This window comes from Gadus morhua, chromosome 3 (assembly GCF_902167405.1).
Source record: "Gadus morhua chromosome 3, gadMor3.0, whole genome shotgun sequence".
Lineage (NCBI taxonomy): Eukaryota > Metazoa > Chordata > Actinopteri > Gadiformes > Gadidae > Gadus > Gadus morhua.
Window position 1 is genome coordinate 7,926,480 of NC_044050.1, and position 24,165 is coordinate 7,950,644.

The 24,165-nt window shown below is 43.5% G+C and overlaps 2 protein-coding genes across 3 annotated transcripts; one reads left to right on the forward strand and one right to left on the reverse strand.

The window, feature by feature from the left end:
• The first annotated feature begins 3,958 nt into the window (after positions 1-3,958).
• Positions 3,959-6,079, forward strand: ten1 (TEN1 subunit of CST complex). Its single transcript, XM_030351404.1, has 3 exons — positions 3,959-4,580; positions 5,190-5,347; positions 5,530-6,079. Exons 1-3 carry the CDS (start codon positions 4,492-4,494, stop codon positions 5,658-5,660), a joined length of 378 nt encoding a protein of 125 aa, XP_030207264.1. The 5' UTR covers positions 3,959-4,491; the 3' UTR covers positions 5,661-6,079.
• On the reverse strand, positions 5,855-22,708 carry evpla (envoplakin a). Of its 2 annotated transcripts, XR_003976150.1 has the most exons (23): positions 22,333-22,707; positions 19,152-19,251; positions 18,347-18,501; positions 17,746-17,869; positions 17,449-17,580; positions 17,054-17,095; positions 16,668-16,829; positions 15,910-16,017; positions 15,612-15,707; positions 15,096-15,206; positions 14,342-14,488; positions 13,902-14,056; positions 13,591-13,688; positions 12,771-12,943; positions 12,427-12,602; positions 12,086-12,224; positions 11,716-11,909; positions 11,406-11,556; positions 11,200-11,283; positions 11,002-11,109; positions 10,807-10,899; positions 6,548-10,030; positions 5,855-6,471 (listed from the first exon to the last, which is right to left on the reverse strand). XR_003976150.1 is itself a non-coding variant. In XM_030351403.1 (22 exons), the coding sequence occupies exons 1-22, from the start codon at positions 22,380-22,382 to the stop codon at positions 6,632-6,634; spliced, it is 5,997 nt and encodes a 1,998-aa protein (XP_030207263.1). In that variant the 5' UTR covers positions 22,383-22,708; the 3' UTR covers positions 5,855-6,631. The 2 variants fall into 2 exon arrangements, 1 of the variants encoding a protein (XP_030207263.1); XM_030351403.1 differs by having other exon boundaries at positions 5,855-10,030; positions 22,333-22,708.
• Positions 22,709-24,165: the final 1,457 nt, after the last annotated feature.

Below are 24,165 nucleotides of genomic sequence, written 5' to 3' on the forward strand. Positions count from 1 at the left end.
TACGCCATTTAACAAGTCCCCGGAGTGAGAATTAATACGAACATGAAAATATCAACAACGACAACAGCAACGAGAATAAATGTGGAGTTCTTACGAATGTTCCGTCAAAGCAATATACGAAACATCAACGGAAACGGATATCACTTTATTAAAGTCCCTTTCTCCCGCCCTCTCCCTCGCTAATAACGCTTATTTGGTGCATCTCATTCCAAGCTTTCCGTCGCGGAATGACAACGCCTGGGAACGAGGTCACAGCAGGTTACACTCTACCAGAGGTGGAAAGGGTACTAAAATATTTTACTCAAGTACAAGTAATGTTACTCTGTTGAAATTGTACTCAAGTACGAGTAAATTTACCGGTCAAAAAATCTACTCAAGTAAAAGTAAAAAGTAAATAATTTAAAATGTACTTTAAGTAAAAGTAAAAAGTTACTTTTTTACAATCAGTGTTTTCTGCCTCTACTGTTCTCTTACTATTCATCGTTTGAGTGAGAGACAGATCGTACGCGCCAACACTCTTTATAAAAGAACTAGGTTCTAGGCTAGAATTCTAGAGCTGCCGGCGTGCAGGGGCACAACGTTCAGTTTTTTACATCCCATAATTCATTACCAGAACACGTTTTTTTTGTTTCAGTGAGATTTTTTTTTACTCAGTAACGCTTGTGCTGTAAAATGTACCGAAGTACATTACTCCAAAGAAAATGTACTTAAGTAAAAGTAAAATTACACATTTTAAAAAGTAGTTAAAAAAGTACAAGTACACAAAAAAGCTACTCAATTACAGTAACGCGAGTAATGTAATTCGCTACTTTCCACCTCTGCACTCTACGGATATCTCGAGCTTCCAAATCCAGTTGAAACGTTTTTATGGTGGTCTGTCACTGATTCCATGTAGTTTTATTGTTTCGAAGGCGACTGAAGGCGCATTATTGCTCAAGAAAATAAATCTCATTATCTAATGTTTAACACTGGAAAAAACGTCCTTTGCGCACCTCCAATAAACTAATGACAGAGGGCACTCTTGGTTCTAGCCTCAGTTTATGTGACTTCCGAGAAGAAGAAGAAGAAGAAGAAGAAGAAGAAGATGATACTTAAAAACAAATACCAGTCCAAGCAAAAGCCTTAGGAGTGTGCTGTGGAGCATTCTGCACAACTCCAATAGCAGCATTACTAATAGAAATGGGGGAGATGCCGCTAGAACTAAGAAGACATGCTTGAAATATCTAATGAAACTCAAAGGAAAAAGTGAAATGTTACCAACAAAATACCTACTGAGTGATCATTGGGAGTTTATGGGAATAAGAACATCTAAAACTAACTTTGCAGAAAATCTAAAATATTTGGCACAGGAAATTGGTATTGGGGCTGTTAGTATTTGTCCTCCAGTGTGTCGTTCAGTTGCTCCGTTATGGCTGATCCCAGATCCCAGTGTTGACCTAAAGATTTTGAGCATAAGCAAATCAAGGATGTCAGAGGGTGTAGTAAAAGAGATAGAAGTCTGACTGGCAGCAACAAGTATAGGGAGGGTCAAAGGAGCATGAGAATGGTGAAGTAGCAGTGGTATTACCATTCCTGAAATCGGGTACAAAAAAGGATATATCATCTCAGATCACATGTCAGTATTCACAGCAGAGATTGTGGCAGTTATATGGGCATTATGATGGGTGGAGGATAATAAACAGGGTCATTCAATAATATGTAATGATTCAGCTGCAGCTTTAAAGAGCCCATGCCATTAAAATCACATTTTTCCTATTGTTTGTTAAATAACATAGGTCTGAATAAGTTTGTGAGCTGTGGTAAGTTTGAAATCTATGCAGTTTGTCTGCTGAATGCAATAGGCAATGAAAGGAAAAAGGCAGAAGAAATGAGCCGATCTGGATAAGGTGACACTGTGACGTAGCGTTGTCAAATTATTATTCATGGCCCTGCCCACTTGGTTGGTTCGTAACCACCCACAAGAATTCTGAAGGAGTCGTGATTGAGCTAGTGCTAAATGCTAATACGTGTACGGTAGTTGCTTAGTTTGTAGTAACAGGCTAGTTACAGAATTTTGAATGCAATGGCAGAAACGACATCGAACTACATGAACTGCGACATGCTGCCTGCCGCCAGGTTGCCGCGAGGCACCACCGCCGCGAAGCACCACCGCCCGGCAGCGGGCAGCCGGGCGGTGGTGCCTCGCGCCGGCAGCAGGCAGCAGGCAGCGCACAGTTCTGTCTACTACAGATTGATGTGGAAGTGGAAGAACCAGAGACGTCGGAGAACCCGACGAAGTCCTTTGTGATTCATTATATCGTCTGGACGTGCACACAGCTTTGGGCCGTGATAATATGTATTATTTGATATAGATATATATGTATTATATGATATTATTTAGATATAGAGCTCCAGGACTGTAACGCAAGTGTTGTACACTTCCTTGTTATTTGGATAACCGTTCTGCTGTTGGTGTGATGGCGCATAACACGTCGGACTCTCGTCTCTGGTATTTCTACAACGAGACTCGTAGTGGGGGTTATCTCAGCCATGGTTGAGAATGAATTGGGGGAAAGGAACTTTGGCTTTGACTCCCTGAAGTCATGAACCACGACATGGAGGAGAAAGGGATTGTTGACCGCGGTCGTCTCCCGCCGGAGCCTCGCTGCCGATGGACCACCGCCTCGGCATCAGGATGCGGTGATTAGCGCTGACCGCTGCCGAGGCGGCGGGAAGCAGGGCTCAAGCGGGATACATTCGCGGCCAACAATCCCTTTCTCCTCCATGTCGTGGTTCATGTAGCCTACTTCAGGGAGTCAAAGCCAAAGTTCCTTTCCCCCAATTCATTCTCAACCATGGCTGAGATAACCCCCACTACGAGTCTCGTTGTAGAAATACCAGAGACGAGAGTCCGTTGTGTTATGCGCCATCACACCAACAGCAGAACGGTTTTCCAAATAACAAGGAAGTGTACAACACTTGCGTTACAGTCCTGGAGCTCTGCTCTATATCTAAATAATATCATATAATACATAGATATCTATATCAAATAATACATATTATCACGGCCAAAAGCTGTGTGCGCGTCCAGACGATATAATGAATCACAAAGGACTTCGTCGGGTTCTCCGACGTCTCTGGTTCTACCACTTCCACATCAATCTGAAGTAGACGCGGTCGTTTGAGATTCATAATAACCTATCGTCTGGAGGCTCACACAGCTTTTGGCCGTGATAATATATATTATATATTATATGATACAGATATCTATGTATAATATGGATTTCTAAGAGCCATTGCGATACATCCACCGTAAACAGAGCGCATGGTACCGTGGCTACAAGCTGCTCAGGGCCAGGTGATAATATATATGATATGATATAGATATCTATGTATAATATGGGTTTCTACGAGCCATTGCGATACATCCACCGTAAACAGAGCTCATGGTACTGTCAGTGGCTACAAGCTGCTCAGGGCCACACCCCCACCCCCCTCCTTGACCTGCCTTGACACGCCCACCGTATACACAGCGCATGGTAGTAGGCTACAAGCTGCTCAGGGCCACACCCCCACCCCCCTCCTAGACCTGTCTTGACACGCCCACCGAAACAGCGCCTTTGGGGGAAGCTCAATGTGCGACTGTTTCGGAGTCTGCACCACGGCTGAATTTCGGGGACGTCTTTGAATACTGTGTTTGTGGCCCACTAATACCTATATTAAAGCATCATAAAATAGAATGGCATGGGATCTTTAAATTAAATAGAAGAAAGGAAAATCCAAGTCCAGGCCAGATTTAATTGTGAAAATACTTCAGTCTTTGTTTAGAATTTACAAAGCAGGGAGAGAGGTTCGGTTTCTCCGGTGATACATTTGGGTGTGAAAGGGAATGTGGAGGCGGATGAGGAGGCAAAGAAGGCGGTGAAGGAGGAAACCTGAGTACATGGAAAAAATAAACAGCGCTCTAAAAGAGAGGTGGCAAAAATCTTGGGAGAAGGAAAGGAATGGAAGGGCGTACTTTTCAGTGCAGAAAAATGTGAACAAAGATAGGTGCACTTTTAGGTGTATAAGAAAATATGTTGTAGGCTAATCTCAAAACTGAGACTTGGACACTGTGGGCTGAGGAGTGGGCTGCCTGGCTCTGATTGGCAAACACCGATCGCGAGTGTGAGTGTGGAGATAGAGAGACTGTGAAACATGTTACTCCTCCAGTGTAAACTCTATTCCAGTCAAAGGAGGACTCTTTTCCGGAAACTTGGATCAGCTGGGTATCAGTTTTTAATATGCGCACTCTTCTGAATCTGGATTCATTGGTTAAAGCAAAGGATTTTTTGGATCACCTTCACAACACTGGAATATATAAAATAATTTAGAGGGAAATAACGAACAGTGGGGGGCAGCAATACGTCGTAGCTGCGTCAAAACCGCCTAAACCAAAGAAGAAGAAGAAAACAAATACGGCCAAATATATGTGCTGAAAATCAAGTCTTGCCTTAAATAATGGATTAAATCATGCTTCCCGCTGCAGCTGTTGCCTATTTCCCCTGGGAAATAAACTCTGGTTCCCTGCAGGAAGGAGAATCCGTAAGAACATTTGGAAGGCAAGTGTTCGTAATGAAGGATGTTAGCTGTCAACTGTGCCCTTATCCATGTATGTTCCACAGAAGTTATCCCATTCAAAACAGTAACTGTGCCACAGAGTTATCACATTCAAAGTAGTGAGGTAGAACCATAATTTCCCTCCGTGGAGTAGAAGTACAGATGGCTGTCGGGAGCAACACATTTAAGAAAATATTTTGGTCGAAGCAGAGCCATTATAGAGTCTCACGAAAATACTATGTAAAAGTCGATATAGTCTTGGATTAACCATTTCTTTTGGCATCAATCTCACTATCTCAATCTCCTTGGTCCATCTATATGCCATTACACTTCCATCTCTATATGGAAACTTTCATCATTATGCTAATTTATAGTCTCAATCACCATTGTGTTAAGCGTTACCTCATTCTGGGATAGATAATGACTCAACAACCATTTGTCTACATGGAAATATTCTAAATATTCGACATGCATGTCAAGATTTAATAAAAAAGTGATACAAATGAAAATGCTTGTTTTAAACCAGTTTGATTCATAAAAAACGTATCCAGGAATATCAGGAATCAACAACGCTTCTAGACAGGCACCTAAATGTTCCACCCACTTTTCAGATTATTGTACTATCAACCCGAGGAGTCAAAAGCTACACTGACTACACGGCATGCATCAGCACAGCACAAAGTGATCGTTCACACCTTGTTTGTGGAGCCATTTAATGCCATCATAGGAGCCCAGTACATGGTTCTGGGGGAAATTGAAAACTGCGAGGGTAAGGACTCTGAAGAGCACCCAATATTTACACAGCCTACATAGGACATAAATACATTGCATGGTAGTGTTCCATTGGAGGCCCATTAAACCAGGTTGCATTGCTCATAGTTGTGTTGCCTGTGATCTGTATTAATACGTTATACACTCTCACTTGCTGTTCTTTATTGTTTTCCCTGTCAGGTGGCGTGGTGGTCCGGGCCCGTGTGCTAAACTGTGTTGATGGTGTGAACCTCGCCCTCTTTCAGAAAGCGGTCAATCAACAGAGGAGCTTTTTCCGAGAGTCGGAGAGCAAAGCAATGCCACCTGACTAGGGTCTGCCGTTTATACAAAAGGGTCTGGTCTTATCTTCTTCAGTCAGTCCCACAGCTATTTGTTTATGTCAAGGGCTCAGGGTTGTGTTACGGTGCTGGTTATGCTGGACAAATGGCAACCTAGAAAGTATTGTTCTGCGCTTTTATGTTGAGTTCTATAACCCTTTCAGGACATATACAGGTATTGACTCAGGTGTTGTTGATATTTCTTTATTTCTTTTCCACAGAAAGCAAAATACAACTATGGTTTATTTTGTTTGTGATAACTGGTTGTACAGATGTACATTGTATAATTTAAACGTACTCATATTAGTTTCTTCATCAGGTTTATAACAAGACTGGAGGAGTAATACAAAAAAACTATCTTGGTTAACATTGCACCATGTCCCTTCTTCCACAATAAAACATTTAAAAACAAAGCAATACAGACCTGATTATAATTGTTTTAAATATGATTTTTCCCACCTTAGTACTTCGACAAGTAAACAGAAGTAGTTCATAAGCAGCATGTTTAATGAAAGTAGGCTTTGCAGTGGAGTTAAGATTCTGAACAATTATATTTGAGCCCGTTCAAACCTCAATATGACCAAGTTGACTGCATTCTAAAGGCTAAGATCAAGGAAGCATTTCTACTCAAAAATAATTTGATGCTCCTGTGGCTGGTACTAGCTGACAGTTTAATGAATGAAAAATAAATCATGACTTTTTGTTATATATATTAATTGTTACATTATTTTCGGAGTAGATTCAAGTTATATTTAAAAATATGTTTGAGTAGAGAGAGTAGCTTAGCGTGCTTTTAACTTTTAGGCATGTATATTACTTTATATGGTTGCAAACAAAATGGTTGACTGTAAGAATAACTGTATTAAATTAAGATTGTACAGTGTCTCATTCATCTTTACTTTGCTAAGCACAATGTAGTCAATCAGCCACTAGACTAGATTCCTCCTCATATATTGTAAACACTTCTAGTATCTGGAGTACTTATTGGCGTTGTACACAGGTGTGTAACTTGAATCTTTAGACGATGTGGGAAGCATCGGTAGGCCTGAAACTGGATCTATTTTTGCACGATCCATGGCCTGCTTGTAGTTGATCTTCTCCTTGGTGACCGGGTCTGTGATCTCCTTGGCGTAGCAGGACTCTGACTGCAGCTCTCTCAGCATGCCACTATCAAGCAGCTTGGCTCCGATGGCGTCCAGGATGCTTACCCGCCGGCCGGTTTTGGGGTCGACCAGCCCGCCGGTCAGGTGCTGTACTTCCATGTAGCGAATGGCTGTTTCTTTGGGCATCCAGCCTTTTTGAACGGCCTCCCCAACAGCCAAGAGCTCCTTGGTCCTTGGGTCTTCGACGCCTGTGAAGGCCTTCTGGGCGTTGAGCAGCCGCTGGAGTTGACTTGTCTCGATGAGGCCCTTGTCGCTCGCCCTGTGGACTGGGTGTCTCTCTTTGGTGTTGAAGTCAATGATGCCACCCGTGGCTGCCTGAGCTTCCAGAAGTCGTTGGGCTGTGACACTGTCTATCATCTTACGCATGCTGGCACTGCGTATTGTGAAGCAGGTGCCAGTGTTTGTGTCAATTACCCCAGCGATTGGGTATATTTCAGTGGAAGCACTGATGGATTGGGAAGGAGTGGATTGTGCTGAGGTGATGGAGCTGGGGATGATTGAGTTGATTTTCGGTGCTTTTTTACCGTCTCCAGCTACGAGTAAGGCAAACTCTGAGATGGGCATCTTGCCGTCTTTGTATTTCTGCAGATCGTTCTGTGTCAGCCAACCTTTTTTAAGGGCATCTTTGATAGAGTATTGCTTGCCACTCTTACGGTCCTGGAGTACGGATGATTCACCATCCGGACCCTTCGAAGTCATCTCCTCCCAGTCACACTCAAGCTCCTGCAGGTGGATGTACTGTTTACGGTCGATGAGGCCCTGCGTGTAGGCGTCATAGGGGGACAGGTCCACGCCTGTGTCTGGATCCAAAATGGTGATCTTAGTGGAGACGTGACTCTCTTTGGTTCTGGTCTCTGCATGTTCCTCTTTCTGTAGTTGGAGAAGAAGCTCTCTTATGGTGTTGTCACTCAAGTGGATTTTGTCTTTCTCGCCTAGGATCTCCCTCTCCAAGCGATGGACATCGGAATCCATCTTGATGCTTTTCTGCTTATTAATGTTGGTTCTTTCACTCATAAGCCTCGTCTGCTGCTGGAACGACAAGCTGATGTCATGTTTACTCGATTCAAGGGTTCTTAGCTCCCGGGCCAAGTCATCCCTTTCTCTCTGTAGTGCATCTTGGCTTGCAACAAGGGTCTTGGACTTTCGTGAAAAACTAGACTTGGAGGAAAGGAGCGAGTTGGTTTTTTCAGTGAGGCGTCTGATTTCGTTCTCCACATCCTGCCTGTTAAACCTTTCACGGGATACTTGTTCCCTGAGGCGGTCTCTTTCGGCCTCTACCACCTGATCCTTCTCAATGCGGACGACTTCCTTGTACACTGTCTTCTCGCCTGACTTTTCCCGCTGTAGGATTTCAAGCTTGAGAGTAATATTACGGACTTCCCTCTGGATACGAAGCATTTCGCTGGTCTCCTTGTCCATGTCGGACCGCAACCCACTGGTCATCCTCTCCAAGGTTGGGTCTCTCTCAACCTTCAGCACCTCTTCAACAACAATGCTCTCCTCGACAGGTGGTGGGGCATTTTCAAGCTGCTTAATGCGAAGTCTGAGTTCTCTGAGTTCAGACTCAGCCTGGATCTTCTTCTGGCGCTCGTCACTCTCTCTCAGAATCCTCACCGTGTCCTCAACTTTGGTCCTCAGCTGCTGTAGCTCCAGGTCTCTCTGGCGCCGGGACTTGACCTCATCGTCGAGTTTCCTGCCAAGCTTGTCATGCTCCATCATCAACCTTGGATCCTTCTGTAGGCGCACCACCTCCTGGACGACCACTTTCTCCTCAGGCTTCTGTCGCTCCAGAATTATGTACTTGTTCTGCAGGTCAAACACCATCTCTTCAGTGGTGCGGCGTATCTGTGTCTCGTCACGCACCTCCTTCCTCAGGCGGTCTGCCTCTTTCTCGAGCAGCGGATCGTTCTCGTACTTGACAACCTCTCTGGTGAGGAGCTTGGTCTCCACCTTGGACTTCTCTAACTTCCATTGGTCCCTCTCCTGCCTGAGGATCCTCAGCCTGTCCAAGATTGAGTTGTAGGAGTTGTGTATTTGGTTAACTTGGTCGTTGAGCCTCGTGATCTCCTTGTAGTTTTCTGGGCTCCTCTCCTCTTTAACTACCTCTTGGAGGACCTCCTTCAGCTCTACCCGGGGCTTCTCCGAACGGACGACATTCAGATCAGAGGAGACGAGGGTGGTCTGCCTCTCCAATTCTGAGCACTGCCTACTTGTCTCTTGTATCTCCTTCTTTATGCGCATTATCTCCATCTCTGTGTTGGGATCGATGCGGTAAATCTCATTGACAATTTCGTTTACCTCAATTCGTGGCTTCCAGCCTTGCACTTCACGATATCTGCGTTGAAGCTCTGTTATCTCTGTCAGTAATTGGTTGTTTTCAATCTTCACCTCCTCAATGTCAGACTGTGTTTTCTTTGATTCATTGATGAGCCCAGGGTCTTGTTCGATCTTCATCACCTCCTTAATGATAACCTTTGGCTGGATGGTTTGAATGATTCTCTCCATTGAATTGATCTGGCTCCTTGTCTGGAAGATGTCATCGTTGATCAGCTTGCTCTTGTTGCCTTCGTCTGAGATCTCCACCTCAAAGTTGCGGACAGCCCTCAGCATGTTCGGATCCTGTTCAACTTTGACCACTTCTATTTTCACCACCCGCTCTTTGATGTTTGGCTTCTTCGCCTGCAGAATGGTGACCTCTGTCTTCATCTGAATGGTTTCCCCTTCCCTCACCCTCATTTCATCCCTTATCCTCTCAATCTCAGATTTCAGCTTGGCCGCCTCAATGTCCATCTGAGGGTCCTTCTCAAACTCTGTCACCTCTCTGGTCACCAATTTTGGAGTGGAGGTTTTGAGGGTTTCTTCCGTGATGGTGATTTTCCTGGTGATCAACTCAATCTCACCCTGGGTTGTGCTTCGCTTCAGGGACTCCTCGTGCAACTTATTTTCGAAATCCACCAGATCCGTCTCCAGTTTTGGGTCGCGGTAGTAATGCAGCACCTCCGTGTCCTCAACACGCTCTACTCCCCGGCGACTCTTCAGGGACATCATCCTTTCCTTGAAGGTCCTCAGTTCTGTCTCGGTATAAGTGAGCCTCTCCTTCTCCTCATCCAGCTCTTTCTGCAGTCCGTCTGCCTCAGAGCTACTCCTCTGTTGGCTCTGCAGTTGAACACTTTGCTCCACCATTTGTACCTCCTCTTCCTTCTAGAAGATTAAAAGCACATAAAAGAACGATGTGAATAAATTAGAGCTGTCAGTTAAACGCGTTATTAACGGCGTTAACGCAAACCGATTTTAACGGCGTTAAATTTTTTACCGCGCGATTAACGCAATTATTATATTTAAAAAAAAAAGATTTTTTGTTTATTATTTTTTTTCTTTGGCTCAAAACAAAGAAACAGTAGCCTGACTGCTATGTTCAAATGACATTTGTTCAAAGCAGTCGTTTAATTGCACTATATGCTCTTTTTTTGTATCGTCCTGTTTTGATCAGTATATGCCAATGTTGTTATCAATAAAAAATCATTTGCACAAGGCAAGCCGATGCACTTCACCATGTTGATAAGAGAATTAAAATGAGAAGAATTATGGGACAAAAAAATCAAGGGATATTTAGCATAAAAAAATAATTTGTGATTAATTGCGATTAATCGTGAGTTAACTATGACATTAATGCGATTAATCACAATTAAATATTTTAATCGCTTGACAGCTCTAGAATAAATACAACTGCAAGTAACCTATTCAAATCTTCCCACTCATTTTTGTGAATGTATTTCACTCGTTCAAGTTGGGCAAAATGGTTGGTTTTGTCACTTGAACAAAACTTTAATGAACATCATTAAGAAACCTTTAACCCTGTGTTGAAATCATAATCTAATGTAAATGACTGAATCCCACCTGAATTTCCTATCTGGGATCAATGAAATACTATCTTATCTTATCTTACTATCATATCTTCCTTTCTATCGTTCTTTTACCTGTGCAATTAGATTCTTAGACAAGCTCATTTGGTTGAGACGTTGGGTGTTCTCAGCAGAAGTTTCAGCATAACGGTTTACCAAAGCCTTTTCCTGAAAAGCACATAAAAATTGTCATGCAAGGATCCGCAAAAGAAATGTGAATATGGAGAACGGATTGTAATGTATTCTAATCTGAAATGTTGTCAATGTTACCTGCTGCTGCACTGCATCAGCAAGTGTAGGTACATGAGGCCTCTTTGCAACCGTGGCTCCGGCATCCTCTACATTACTGTTATATTTGTCGGCATTCAACTCATACACCTGCATGATATGAATAGAGGAAATATGAATATGTTTCATATTAAAAACAAATATTGACACTATTATGTTGGAGCCTTATGTTAGACGTACACTTAGCAGACTCTGCAGGTCCTGAGACAGGTCCACCGCCCGGTCCATATCGTCTCCCTTCCTCTGCAGGTCCTCCATTGCTCGCTGAAATGAAAGCATAAATTATAATAAAGAAACTATAATATGCATATCATTTCGGTAAAATTCTTGCAGAAAGATTCAAATTACATTTCGAGGAGAAACACTTAAAGGTTGGTTATGGTTACCTTCTGGGAGGCCTCCTTGGCATTAAGCTGTGCTTGGTCATCAGTGGGTTTGAGCTGGTCCACAGGCATGTTGTCCAGGAAGGAATTCAGAGACTTGCTTGTTGCTTGGAACTCCTGGTTCTTGGTTGAAACCTCTTGCAATAGGTTTTCTCTGATAGGACGAGGATTGTGTATTATAAAATCTTTCCTCCAAACAGAAACCTTCCGATAATAACCCACAGCTAAACTCATCCATCTTATTTCACGATACACCATTAGAAATCAATCAATCCATTGATTTGTAGTCCTGGTGGTTCTGGTGGTTGCTCACCTCTCCTTCAGCTGGTTGCTGAGGTTGGTGTAGCGGTTCTGCAGCTGCTGGACCTGGGTGCCCTGGCGCCTGATGTCGGGGCAGTACTCCTGGTAGCCTTGCTGCAGCGAGCTGCACAGCTGCTCCGTCTGCTCCAGGTCCTGACCCAGCTTCTTGATCTCGTCCTGGCTCCCTGACACGGCCGTGCGCAAGCTCTGCGCCGGGAAGTGGAGAGCAGACAGTTTTCAGACTTTTTGTTTTCCCCCCCTAAATGATATCAATTTAGAGGAACTTTGTTGTTGTTGTAACTTTTCATCTCTCGATCTGTGTTGTTTTTTATGACCTGCTGACTGCCTTCATCAGAGGATCACAGTTTCTACCCATGTCGTACCTGGATCTCTTGAGTACGGTTCTGGAGGACATTTGGGCTGTCAGGGATCGGACCATCCTCACAGAGGCTCTTTTCGAAGCCAGAGATGATGCCGTCCACCTTTTTGATCTGGTTCTCCAGGTTCAGAGACGCATTAGCTCTACAGAGAAAACACAAAGGAAATTACTGCACCAACCTTTTATTCGCGCGCCAACTGTTTTTCTAGGCCTGCCATTTTGTAGAAACGTCATTCAAAGACAAGACAAACATTTCAGAAGACTGAACCCTTTTAAACAACACAGTGCATGTTGATGAATACCCAGGCTACACTCGATCTGCGACAGGCAGACAGCCTGACTTACTTCTTGGTGTAGAGGTCGGCCAAGCCGGCAATACTGTCCTTCTTGTTGTTGGCCTCTGTGAGTTTGAGTGGGAGAGCTGAGGAGGAGAGGCTGGCGTCTTTGGCCAACAGGGACTGCAGGTCGGCCTGGGCGGCAATGTTCTGCTGCTCCAGGGCCTTCAGGGCCTTTGAGGCTTTCTATATAAAAGGAGTCACAAACCAAAGGGCTGGATTAAAGAATGAGTTACAATATCCATCATGTTACACCGACGAAACCAAATTGACAGGGTAGAACGAGAATATTAGCCGATTTTTAAAAATATTAAAGATATGTTGATTTGTTGGTCATTCCTCCAGCTCACTGACCTCCTGTTCCTTCAGCCGCTTGGCCAGATCGGCTGCCGTGTTGCCGCGCTCCAGGGGGGCTCGCAGCCGGCTCAGGATGTCCTGCTCCGTCTGGGCCAGGTCGCTGTCCAGCTTGTCCAGCTGGTCGGCCAGAGCCACCGCTTTAGGGTCCATGGGAGCCGCAGACACTGGGGCTGAAGGATAGGATGGACGACGTTGTATACTTATAAACTAGATATCTATCACAGACAACCAAGCACCCTCAATGAGAGCTCCACTACCCACCCACTATCAACATTTAAAAAAAGATTTTTTCATTCAGGGGTTGGGAAATATCATTCTGTAATATAGGCGTTCGCTATTTCCACTCGCTACGATGAGATGTGTTGGAGGGGGTTGTAGCCAGTATATTTAAATTATGTAACCTGATAACCCAGGATGGCCAACATTAAACATAATAGCATGTGTTCAACCCATAGAAGGCAATTACATATATTTATTTATTTTTTACATCTTATCGTACCTTTTCGCAACATCCATCCATATCCCGTTACCCACTACATCCCTTTTCTTCTCAAATATTTTTATTTTTATTTTTTTTATATGACTACTCCTTCTGTTCAATAAACCCTTTTCACAGAGGTGTCAACGTAAGCATAACACACCCTGACACTTTTATGTACCAGGGTACCGCTAGTAGCCTTATCTTCACTAGTTTACTAGTTTACTGGAACAGCCCCATCATTAGTTTGTCTACAATGGCACCTCTGTGAAACGGGTCTAGTGGTAATGTAGTGAAGGTGACATCATTAGTGCGCCACCATGTGTGATGGATCCGCACCTGCTTGCTGAGACCTGGCAGTCTGTGTGTTTTGGCTCTTTAGAGACGTCACCAAAGCAGCTCGTCTCTTCTTTATGTCAGCGAGCTCTCCACCCAACCTAGAGAGAGAAGGGATAGAGAGAGAAAGAGTGAGAGAAAGAGAGAGTGAGAGGAAAATGTTGGATGCAAAGTAATGCAGTAGAAGAAAAAAAAATGAGGTAAGGGTCAGAGTAGGATGGAGATGGTCAAACTATTTCCTGCCACAGAATGACGGTCTATAGCTAGTCCGTCATGTGAAAAGCAGAAGAATGCGGGTTTCAGAAGGTTCTTACATGTCCACGTTGTCGATGGCTTCGGGATCAGGTGGGGGGATGATGAAGCAGACTCCTGGGAAGGTCTTGGTCGTTCCGTCGGGGGATACAACAATCCAGTTCTCTATGTCCGAGTTGGACTTCAGGGTAAACCTCTCCTCTCTGGCCAGAGTGTCCTAGACAGATGAAAAAAATGAATGATACGACATAAGCTTTAAAAGGAACGGGAGCAGGGGAATTTGAAATTGAATGGAGCCAATGAAGCCAGTTAAATTGTATTATAAAGGGTCACGGTAATGTATATCGGGTTCCCTTTGCTTTACAAATACTTGAATGCCTTCATAAATCTTGCATTTTGTATTTATTTCTTCATTTGAAAATAAACACACGTTCTTCCCAATATCGAGAGTATCTCAGTTAGTTCAAACTTTGAGCCTGAAAGGTGAAAGGTCGGGCTGTACCTTGTCCGTCTCCCAGTCGCAGAGGGACTCCACGGTGATGGCTCGGGTGGGCGCGATGCGACGGAGCTTCAGGGGCGCGATGGAGGTGCTGCGCCTCCTCAGGTCGGCCAGCAATGCAGCGGCACGCTGGACAGACTTCTCCTCCGTCTGGGACAGACACACAGACACACATTGTAATCCAGGTCCTTGAACCTCACTGCCTATATCAGGTTCTGTTATCAACAAAGGGGCCTTTATCACAAAGGTGTGATGAAGGCCAGTTGAGATCCTCCTTTGGAGGGCTGAACAAAGGAGCATCTCAGGATGTTATTCATGGGCCCTGGCAGGCCTACAGACCCATTATGTACTTCATGAGCCACACCGCTTTTCATCCAGACAACTGTCAACATAGCATCACGTGGATACAGGTTCAAATCTGACCATCTTGGGGATTTACCCAATTATATACATATTATAATTCCTTTCTTGTAATTTATACTTTAATTTCAGCAAGCAATGGAGGACCTGCAGAGGAAGGGAGACGATACGGACAGTGCGGTTGACCTGTTTCAAAATCTGATCAGTCATATGTATTACAAGAGTAATCAATAATAATGCAAATCATGATTGTATTAAATGATGCAGAATTTTCACAGCACCCCTAATTATGCCTCAAGGCAGGTTTGGAACCAAAGGTAAAAGTAACCATGCGATTTTTCTTTAAGTATTAATTGTTGTAGTTGCTGGCATATATCTTCCCCACCCCTTTTTGTACCTCAAGCTGTAGCAGGGTCTGGGAGTTGCTCTGCTTGCTGATTGTTTTGGGGTCCAGGGTGCTGTTGAGTCTGGTCAGTGTCTCCGCCAGCTGCTCAGTGTCCAGTTGGTACTAGAAAGGTAAAGCATTCACCAGTTATAAAATTCCTCCATGGAAATTTTGCATTTATGAATCCTTTTTGTTCTGCTAGTGACAGTATCACCAGCTGATTGAGAAGATAAATAGGTACTTTTAGTATCTATTTAGTAAGTTAAGTTATCCTTTAGTGAAACTAGAGTTTTTGTGCGAGCATTGCGCACGCTCAACCTCTAGTTGTAATTAAACCCATAGCAATAATGTGGGAACCCCAGTCGATAATGTAACAAATTTCTGAGCGCATAATATAATAACATTTTGCCTTTATCAAAAATTCCAATAACAAAACGGCATTTAAGTTCCTGTTAAGTTACCTTTGTAATTTATGAAAATAGAATTATCTTAAATGATTAACTATAGTACTATTTGTGCATAGTTTACCTTCTTGAACTCCTCTACATTGTCCAGATGGGCCTCCTGACAGATGCACAGATTGAGGTATTTCTGCCAATCATTCCTCACCGCATCTTTCTGCATCTAAAACATTAAGATCACACAAAAACTAAACATCATCGTCAACTGAAACAGACTTCATCTCAAAATAGTAAAACTCTGGAAAAGTTTTAAAATTTTGATTGTTAGCTTAATGAAAGGTCGCTATGATTTGTTAAATGAAAGTTAGCTGTGGTTAGTTAAATGAAAGGTAGCTATGGCTAACTTGGTGGAGTGACATTAATACCTCGATAGTGGCACTCGCAGGGTGCTTGAGCTCCAACAGACGGTCCCCATCGTCCTGAAGCTTGTTCACCTCTGACTCGTGGGACAGCAGGCTGTTGCTCTTGAAGATCTGATGGAGGCCCAATCAAAGCTGTGTTATTTTTACATATTTTTCACCATCTTGATGACGTGTTAAAGATTCCCTTCTGGGTCAAGGTCAATACATATAACTTTTGCCTCCTACTTACTTACTTTCTATCTATTATACACCTACTACCCAATTATTACATACTTAATACCTACTACTTACTTCCCTAATACCTGCCTACAATCTAATCCTTACCGACTACCTACCACCTGCCTACTAACAGTTTCCTAACATCTACCCACCAATACCTACCCTAATACCTACTAGGCATCACATCAAGAATTTCTTGGGATATTTGCTCATGGATTTAGCCTTGTCTTTTTGATGGACATTATCCAAATTTTGGCGCCGGCGCATTTTGACAGACAACCCTTAGTTCATTACTAAAGGAAAAAAATAAATGCCAATGTGGTTCCCTATCAATGCAAGGGTACATTTTACATTCTACCTATGTCTTTTAAAACATTCTAAGTACAGCACCCAGTGGTTGAATCCAATGTAGTCTAGCTTTAAACTGTAAGTGGAACCATCCAAAAGATCTCCTCAGGGTTTCATCAGTGTCCCTTTAGTCTGTTCAAAAAGTATCCTCAAGATGGTGGGAATCCCATCTACATGACCACAGCATTCCTCACCTCGTACTGCCTGCGGACATCAGGCGGGTCCACCATGCGGTCACTCCAGTCCTGCCTCTTGATCTTGTCCTGCTCGTCTGCCAGGAAGGCCGACTCTTTGGTGCCACCCTGCATATACTCATGCAGGCTTTGCAGGTAGTGTTGACGCCATTTGGAGTTGTCCTGTGAAGACAATGTAACACCCACGATTAAGCAGGGATCACACCAAAACACTTTGTACCGAAACAACAGTTTTGGCTAAATCAATATGCCCCTGTAATGTATTTATAGATTCAATGCATCTGGATAATCCAGACACAGATTTCTGGAGAATTAAAGATAGAAAAACTGCAATGGAATAATTGATTATAGTTGGGAAATACTACCCATTTCTTGGGGACACTTACCAAAAGATTGTTGTATTGTTTCTTGAGGGCTGTGTATTGCTCCTGAAAGACCACAACCATTATTAATAACATGAACAATAACATTAATAATTACAATTCAATGTATTTATGAAACTCTTTTAAAGACACTCAAAAATGTATAATTGAGAATTGTATATTCAAAGGACTACTGCTAGATGACTCATTTAGATAATTAAACATTGGTCGGAGAAGGATGTACCACTGTTGACACTGACATTTGTTGATTCATTTCACTTGTGATGGCTCATGAGCTCAACCTTTCTGCTTATTCTGTCTCCCTGTTTTGTTCCAGTTAATTTTTTCTATACTATATAATTGTCTGTCAGACAATTAAGGGCGTTAAAGGAACTCCTAAAATAAACAATGAAACCGACCTTGTTGCCCACAGAGCCTAGGGAGAGCTGTGGGCTGTAGGCCTCCAGCTCCTTGTGGAGGATGTTGTGGGAGGCGATCTGCTTCTCCAGGTCAGCCATGGTCGGCCCGAACGCCTCCACGTTCACCTCTTTCTGCAAACCCCAAACCACAGTGTGTACGCTTAGTATGAAATCAAATATATTCCAAATATACACATACATATATGCAGTATATATATATATATATTTGTATAACAACTTATGGTTTTGAAAACCCTTCCCAGTCTGCTGGATGTTAAGGCGGCGTGGTCCCAGTACCTGCTTCTGGTTGAGCACGGGGCCCCAGTCGATACGGGGGGTCAGAGACACGTCGTTGACCTGCTCATAGACGTCCCGGTAGAACGCACAGTCCTTCAGCCAGCGCTCGTGCAGCCGACTCACACTGCGGTACCACAGCAAAGACACACACACACACACACACACACACACACACACACACACACACACACACACACACACACACACACACACACACACACACACAAAGCCATCAATACCAACAGAGGATACACACAACACATTGTAATACGAGCATCAGCAAGAGCAGTACTCACACTACTGCTCTCACTGTCATTTAGCAGATACATTTTTACAGAACCGTTGGATAATGGATATATATATACAATATCCTCACAAAACAATACATTTGTTCAAGCAACAATGTTGTTTACGTTTGATCTATTTGGAACAATATTGGAAACATTTTCCACTGTCATGAGTGTGGTCATCACAGGACTGAGATATAAGCCGATGGTTTGACATCGTAAATCCCCCAGAGTGAAGGCGTTAAAGGGGCAGACAGAGTCTGTTGACGCATTCAACGCCTTCCCTTTGGTGGGTGGTGGCCCTGAGCACTCACTCTTTGGAGATTTCGTTGGCCTGGGGATGCTGCATCTTCTTGGCCTTGTCCACGTCCAGGAAGAGGGCCTGGAGAAGCCCCTCCACCTCGCCCATGTTCTCCGAGATCTCATGCTGGTGCTTGAAAGGCAGCTCTTTCTTCTCGTTCACAGCATCCTGCGTGCGAGACATTCCGAGTCACACAGGTGTGCATGATGGGTTTGCTTATATGTGAAAGTGCATATGTGGTTGTACATGTGTGGTTATAATTATATAAGTGGGTATCTGTTTGGGTGTGTCTATTTGTATGTGTGTGTGTGTGTGTGTGTGTGTGTGTGTGTGTGTGTGTGTGTGTGTGTGTGTGTGTGTGTGTGTGTGTGTGTGTGTGTGTGTGTGTGTGTGTGTGTGTGTGCGCGTGCGTGTGTGTGTGTGTGTGTAACTAATAGCATGTGTTGTGCAGAAGCTTTACAGCTACTGTGTGTAGTCCCTTCATATAAATGGGCCTGGTATTATTACACAGATGTAATTGTGTAGATGTAAGTGTTTGTTACTGCTGGTTGTTAGACAAAAACCCTCAAATAACTTGCAAAGACACTCCTAGACAAAGACATTCAATAAACCACAAAGACACAGAAGAAGATGGCACACAACTCTGCATAACGTGTATGCATAAGGCATAGTTAACACGGGATAGACTCCTAAAGGTATAGTAAACACGGTTCCTGCACGCGGGCTTGCTTGTGTTCGTGCATGTGTGCGTATGTCTTTGTGTGTATGTGTGTGTGTGTGTGTGTGTGTGTGTGTGTGTGTGTGGTGTCTCTTCTCACCACAGCCAGGAGCTCCTCTGCTCTGAGGATTTCTTGCTCTACTTTGTCAGCACTCTGCTGCATGCGGGAGATCAGCGTTGCCAGGTGGGTGGCCTGGGTCCTGGGGGACACAACCAGAGACCACACGTCAACACTGACCCACCCATCACATGGCCGATGGGGTTATGCATTGCTTCCCAAGTACCACGAACCCCACAAACCTAGATTTTTAGATTTTTTCCAAAAGGTATCGTTTATATATTTCTTTCTGAGCGGGACTGGTCAATCCAGCTGTTGAAAAGTGCTGATAATGCGAAGAATGCATGTGTAATGGAACGTCCATGTTCAGGATTTACATTTGTCTCCAATATTGTGGCAACCCTTCAGGATTTGCCAAGGAGTAGTTAACCCGGAGACCCATCTCAGTGGGAGGACGGAGCATGGCAGGATCTTTACTTTATAATGCATCATGAGTAAATCCTATTCGAAAAAAAAGCCCAATCAAATGCTAAACAGTAACCCTCTAAGCACCTTTAACCTGCTCTGCCAGAACTGCCAACATAACATGTATTTCTGAATGCCTTCTCATCCCAAAGTGCTCCAAACATACTCCAAAGAAGCGATGACAGAGCCTTCCTCAGTATTAATTAATCTCCAACCACGACTCAACACCCGAACTGCCACATATTGCTGATTTAGCTCATATTCCCCCTCATATTGAGCTAACTGAGTTCAATCCCCAATGTTCTGCACCAATTGGGTATCAAACCCTACTTATCAAACCTAAAAGTCCTCCTGAAATGCTTATTCCTTACCTCCAACATGATCATTTGTAACTGTAAATTCCTTCCTTGCACAAAAGCATAATAACTGAATTGCATATGTGACAAGGTGGCTGATACCAACGTCACATTGTGGTTTTGCCCACAAAACAAAAAAACAGCATTATTTACAGTTCTATACAAGCCATCCCCACCCAAAGTGTTGGGTGTTCACTCTGGCCTCACCTGGGAACTTAGAACTCAGAAACTTTCCATGCACTTATTTGTAATAATGACCAGAGTGCTGTGGCCTTCTCTCTTTTTCCTTGATTTCTATTCTTGTAAACATAAAAGGTAATATGTTTTTTTACGTATAAGTACAGCTTTACTCTGGATAAACCAGAAAAACCAACCAAGCAATTATCAAACACGCAACATGAAAAACTGGTATTCTTAAATAAATATGAGTTAAATATAAATAAACATACTTTACAATATATTACAACCTTAAAGACAGCCTTCTTAGAGTTAAGTGCACCACACACCAGAGCAATAGCTCAACGATGAGGGACCTAGTAAGCTTGCTTAACCGCATACCGAGGAGGGGAGTCAGAGAAAGCTTACTATGTTGAAAGGGAGATTTATACCAACACCCTCATTTTACCTTTGTAAAAGAGGAAGCTATATGTATGGTGTGTAACAGCGACACTCAGGACAGAAGAGAAAATTTAGTTTCATAGTACTCTCATTTACTCACATTGTAACATAGTAACACACAACTGTTACTTAAAAACGATAGACTATAGAACAACATTGTGCTGGAAACTAAAACCAAAGCAGGATCAGCAAAAGTTTGGGCTCAACTAATATGTTCATGCGCCAAGAAGTGTATGTTTTAACATATTGATCCCCTCATGTTAATACTACGCCTGTCTGGTCAGACAGGTTAGTTTATCCCTGCAACCTACATTTGAACATTCTGTGTGTGTATGTGTGTGTGTGTGTGTGTGTGTGTGTGTGTGTGTGTGTGTGTGTGTGTGTGTGTGTGTGTGTGTGTGTGTGTGTGTGTGTGTGTGTTTCTGTCAGACTGTATCCTCTCAGCGGAAACTTCCTAAAAATGTCACTTTACATGTTGATAGAGCAGATGCCGTTTGGTGGCATTTGTTGTAGGGAAATAGTTGAGGCTTCATTCTTTCAATGAATATGGGATAAGGAACACTAGGCCATCCGCTTTGTTCCGTTCAATAGGTCAGGCATTGTTCTACTGTCTTCCCAATCTCTTTGGTAATATCTGACTCATCTTTTTTAAATACCCATAGCAACAGGCTTTGATGTGTCGTCAGAAATGACACAAAACAAGATTGCTTTGATAAACCCATTAGAAACATACACACGCAATATTAGTATCAACAAGGAGTCACTCATACACACACACACACACACACACACACACACACACACACACACACACACACACACACACACACACACACACACACACACACACACACACACACACACGCACAACGAAAGCAGCTTAACCACCCTCTTCTGCGTTGCCCTGAACTCTACCTCGTACATTTCTCCACCTCGTTCATATCACTGTCAATATACTTCCTCTCAAAAACTGTCGGAAGCTATCAGTACAATGGAAGGAGCAGTTAAGGTGTAAGATACTTGATGTTCCTGTCCCTCTCTGAGATGACTAATGAGTCCTGTCAGAGGCTGCCGTCCCATACGATTCTGACAGTTGTAACAAGAATGGATATAACAATGAGGTCCTCCACTCCTTTATATGATTGTTGGTTTAAGCTGCCAAATATAATCCCACCTTAATAGCTTGAAACCCGCACGGCTTCAGACAGCAGTAACAGCAGTACGTCACCATAATAAACTCTGTTTACAAAACACACTTGCAAAGTGCTTCACCAAACATATATTAATATATATAATAAATATAATCATGTCCAAAATAAATGTGCTCACTGACTGGAACTGATCCCAGCTACACAGCAATTGAAAGATTATCGTTCATCAAAATGAACCCTACAAATAGCCTATTCTCCTATGCTAATAGCTATTATCAAACGATCGACATGTCTAACCTCGTTTCAGGAGATGGGGAGAGCAATAAAGGACCCTCTTAAGCCATCCTCAGATATTTATATTTGTTCACCTCAAATAGATATAAGAATGTGAAACTCTGTCATTCTGTTAACATCTTACACCTAAATGAGTCTTTGCCCACTGACACATGCATGACAGGGTAGGAATCCTTCCCTGAGAATACAGTAATAGGAGCACAGGGATGGCTGCAGCAGTTACTTTCACATCTAGGTACTCCACATGAGTGACACAGCTCTGAGTCTGGGACAGAAGTGAGGAGTAAGGGACAAACATGACCCGGGCATAAACACACACGGTGGACAGACTGAACTCACTTGCTGATCTTCCCGGGGACCTTCACCGTGTTCCCCTTTTTCTTCAACATCCTGAGGGTCCTAGGTTAGATCCCTGGTGAATCACCGACACAATCTCTCTCTTTCCCTTTGCCTCTGAGTGGTTCCTTCTCTTCCTCTGATGGAGTCCTCTGGTCTTGTTTCTCTTCCTTCGCTGGCAGGATGCCCTGCTCCTTGTACCTTATCTCAGGGTATTGAAGGTGTGTGCGTGTGGACGCTCTTGCCAGTACTGAGTTAAAGGAGGACACCGTGGTCACCTGGCTCCACCTGCCGCGCCCCAGGTGACGGGAGAGCTCCCGCCCAGTCATCTACCTGGTTTGGTCAGGACCGGAATAACCTGTTCTCCTCAGCCTCTCCCCGCACAATCCAACACACCATCTGAAACGTTCCTGTTTGCGGCTTGCCCCGAGTCTCTCATTTCACCACGGGGGCCACCTCGTCGCAGGCTGCTCCCTCAGCCCCGCCCTAGCCCACCACACCCACCGCCATTGAGTCTGACATACCGCCGTCTGCATGCAGGTGTGTGTGTGTGTGTGTGTGTGTGTGTGTGTGTGTGTGTGTGTGTGTGTGTGTGTGTGTGTGTGTGTGTGTGTGTGTGTGTGTGTGTGTGTGTGTGTGTGTGTGTGTGTGTGTGACGTGCTCACCACACAGTCCTGTAACTCATGCAGCAGCTCACAAAAGAAAAGGATTGGGAAAAGGTTTGTTTATTTGGTTGAGAGTTCATTTTAGAAAGATGTGAAAAAGCTTAGTCCAGCATACGCCTCACCTGCTGCCATAAAAAAACAGGAATGTTTTAACATTTCACTTTTAATACTACTTAATACTGAATCAACCTTATATTTATTATGTCAAGTAGGATTTGGCAGCCATCATTTGATCAGACGTTATGTTGGTCAGACAGATGAACATTCGAATAGTAAATGATTGCCTAAAATAAGACTAGGGGGCATTTTTGGGGTCATGTTGAAAAATAGTTACGTTTAAAGTTGATAGGGACAAAGAACCTTTACACTTTGCGGCATAAAAGGGTGAAACCCCTTTGCTAGTATGGACGGCAGGGGGGGTCAACTAAACGTTTGAGTGACAGCAACAGTTGTTGGCATAGGGGGGCATGCTTGAACCAGGGTTTAGGTGGTCTGCTGGTTAGGTAATAAGAACAGTAATCCATTGCATTCACATTTAGCGCTTGTCAAGACACCAAAAGCACTTTACTAGGTGAGTTGATGACCTACCTGGACGATGCATGGCTGCAAGTATACACCAGGAACCCCCGCCACACACACTGGCTCACAATGGAGAGGTTAGGATTGATTCTATCGAACGTAAGACCAGCGGGTGATTATGGGGCCATGTTGGTATGTTTGGAATGATTCTATCAGATTTAGGACCAGGGGGTGATTAAGGGGTCATGCTGGTATAGAGTCAGGTCAGGAATGTGGGCAGGACACCGGCGACAGCCACCCTATGCTAATGACGAGTGTCATGGGATCTTAATGGACCTCAAGTCAAGACCTCGGTTTAAATTTCTCATCTGAAAGACAGGACTCTGTAACCTTTGGTGGTTTCATTAAGAAATACTTAAAAATGGACATGAAGAGAAACAGAGATGCCGATCTTGGAGTCTGCAACGGAGCTATACAGTTTAAATCCACCCTAGACTGAAAGTGACTCTATATACTTATTTACATACAATGCCCAAAGATACAATGCCCAATTCAATCAGAATATAGTATCTGGGACTGGTTAAAATGAAATGTAAATGAAGTAAAAATATAAAATCAATAACATGATTTATATATTGTTTACTAATGCACT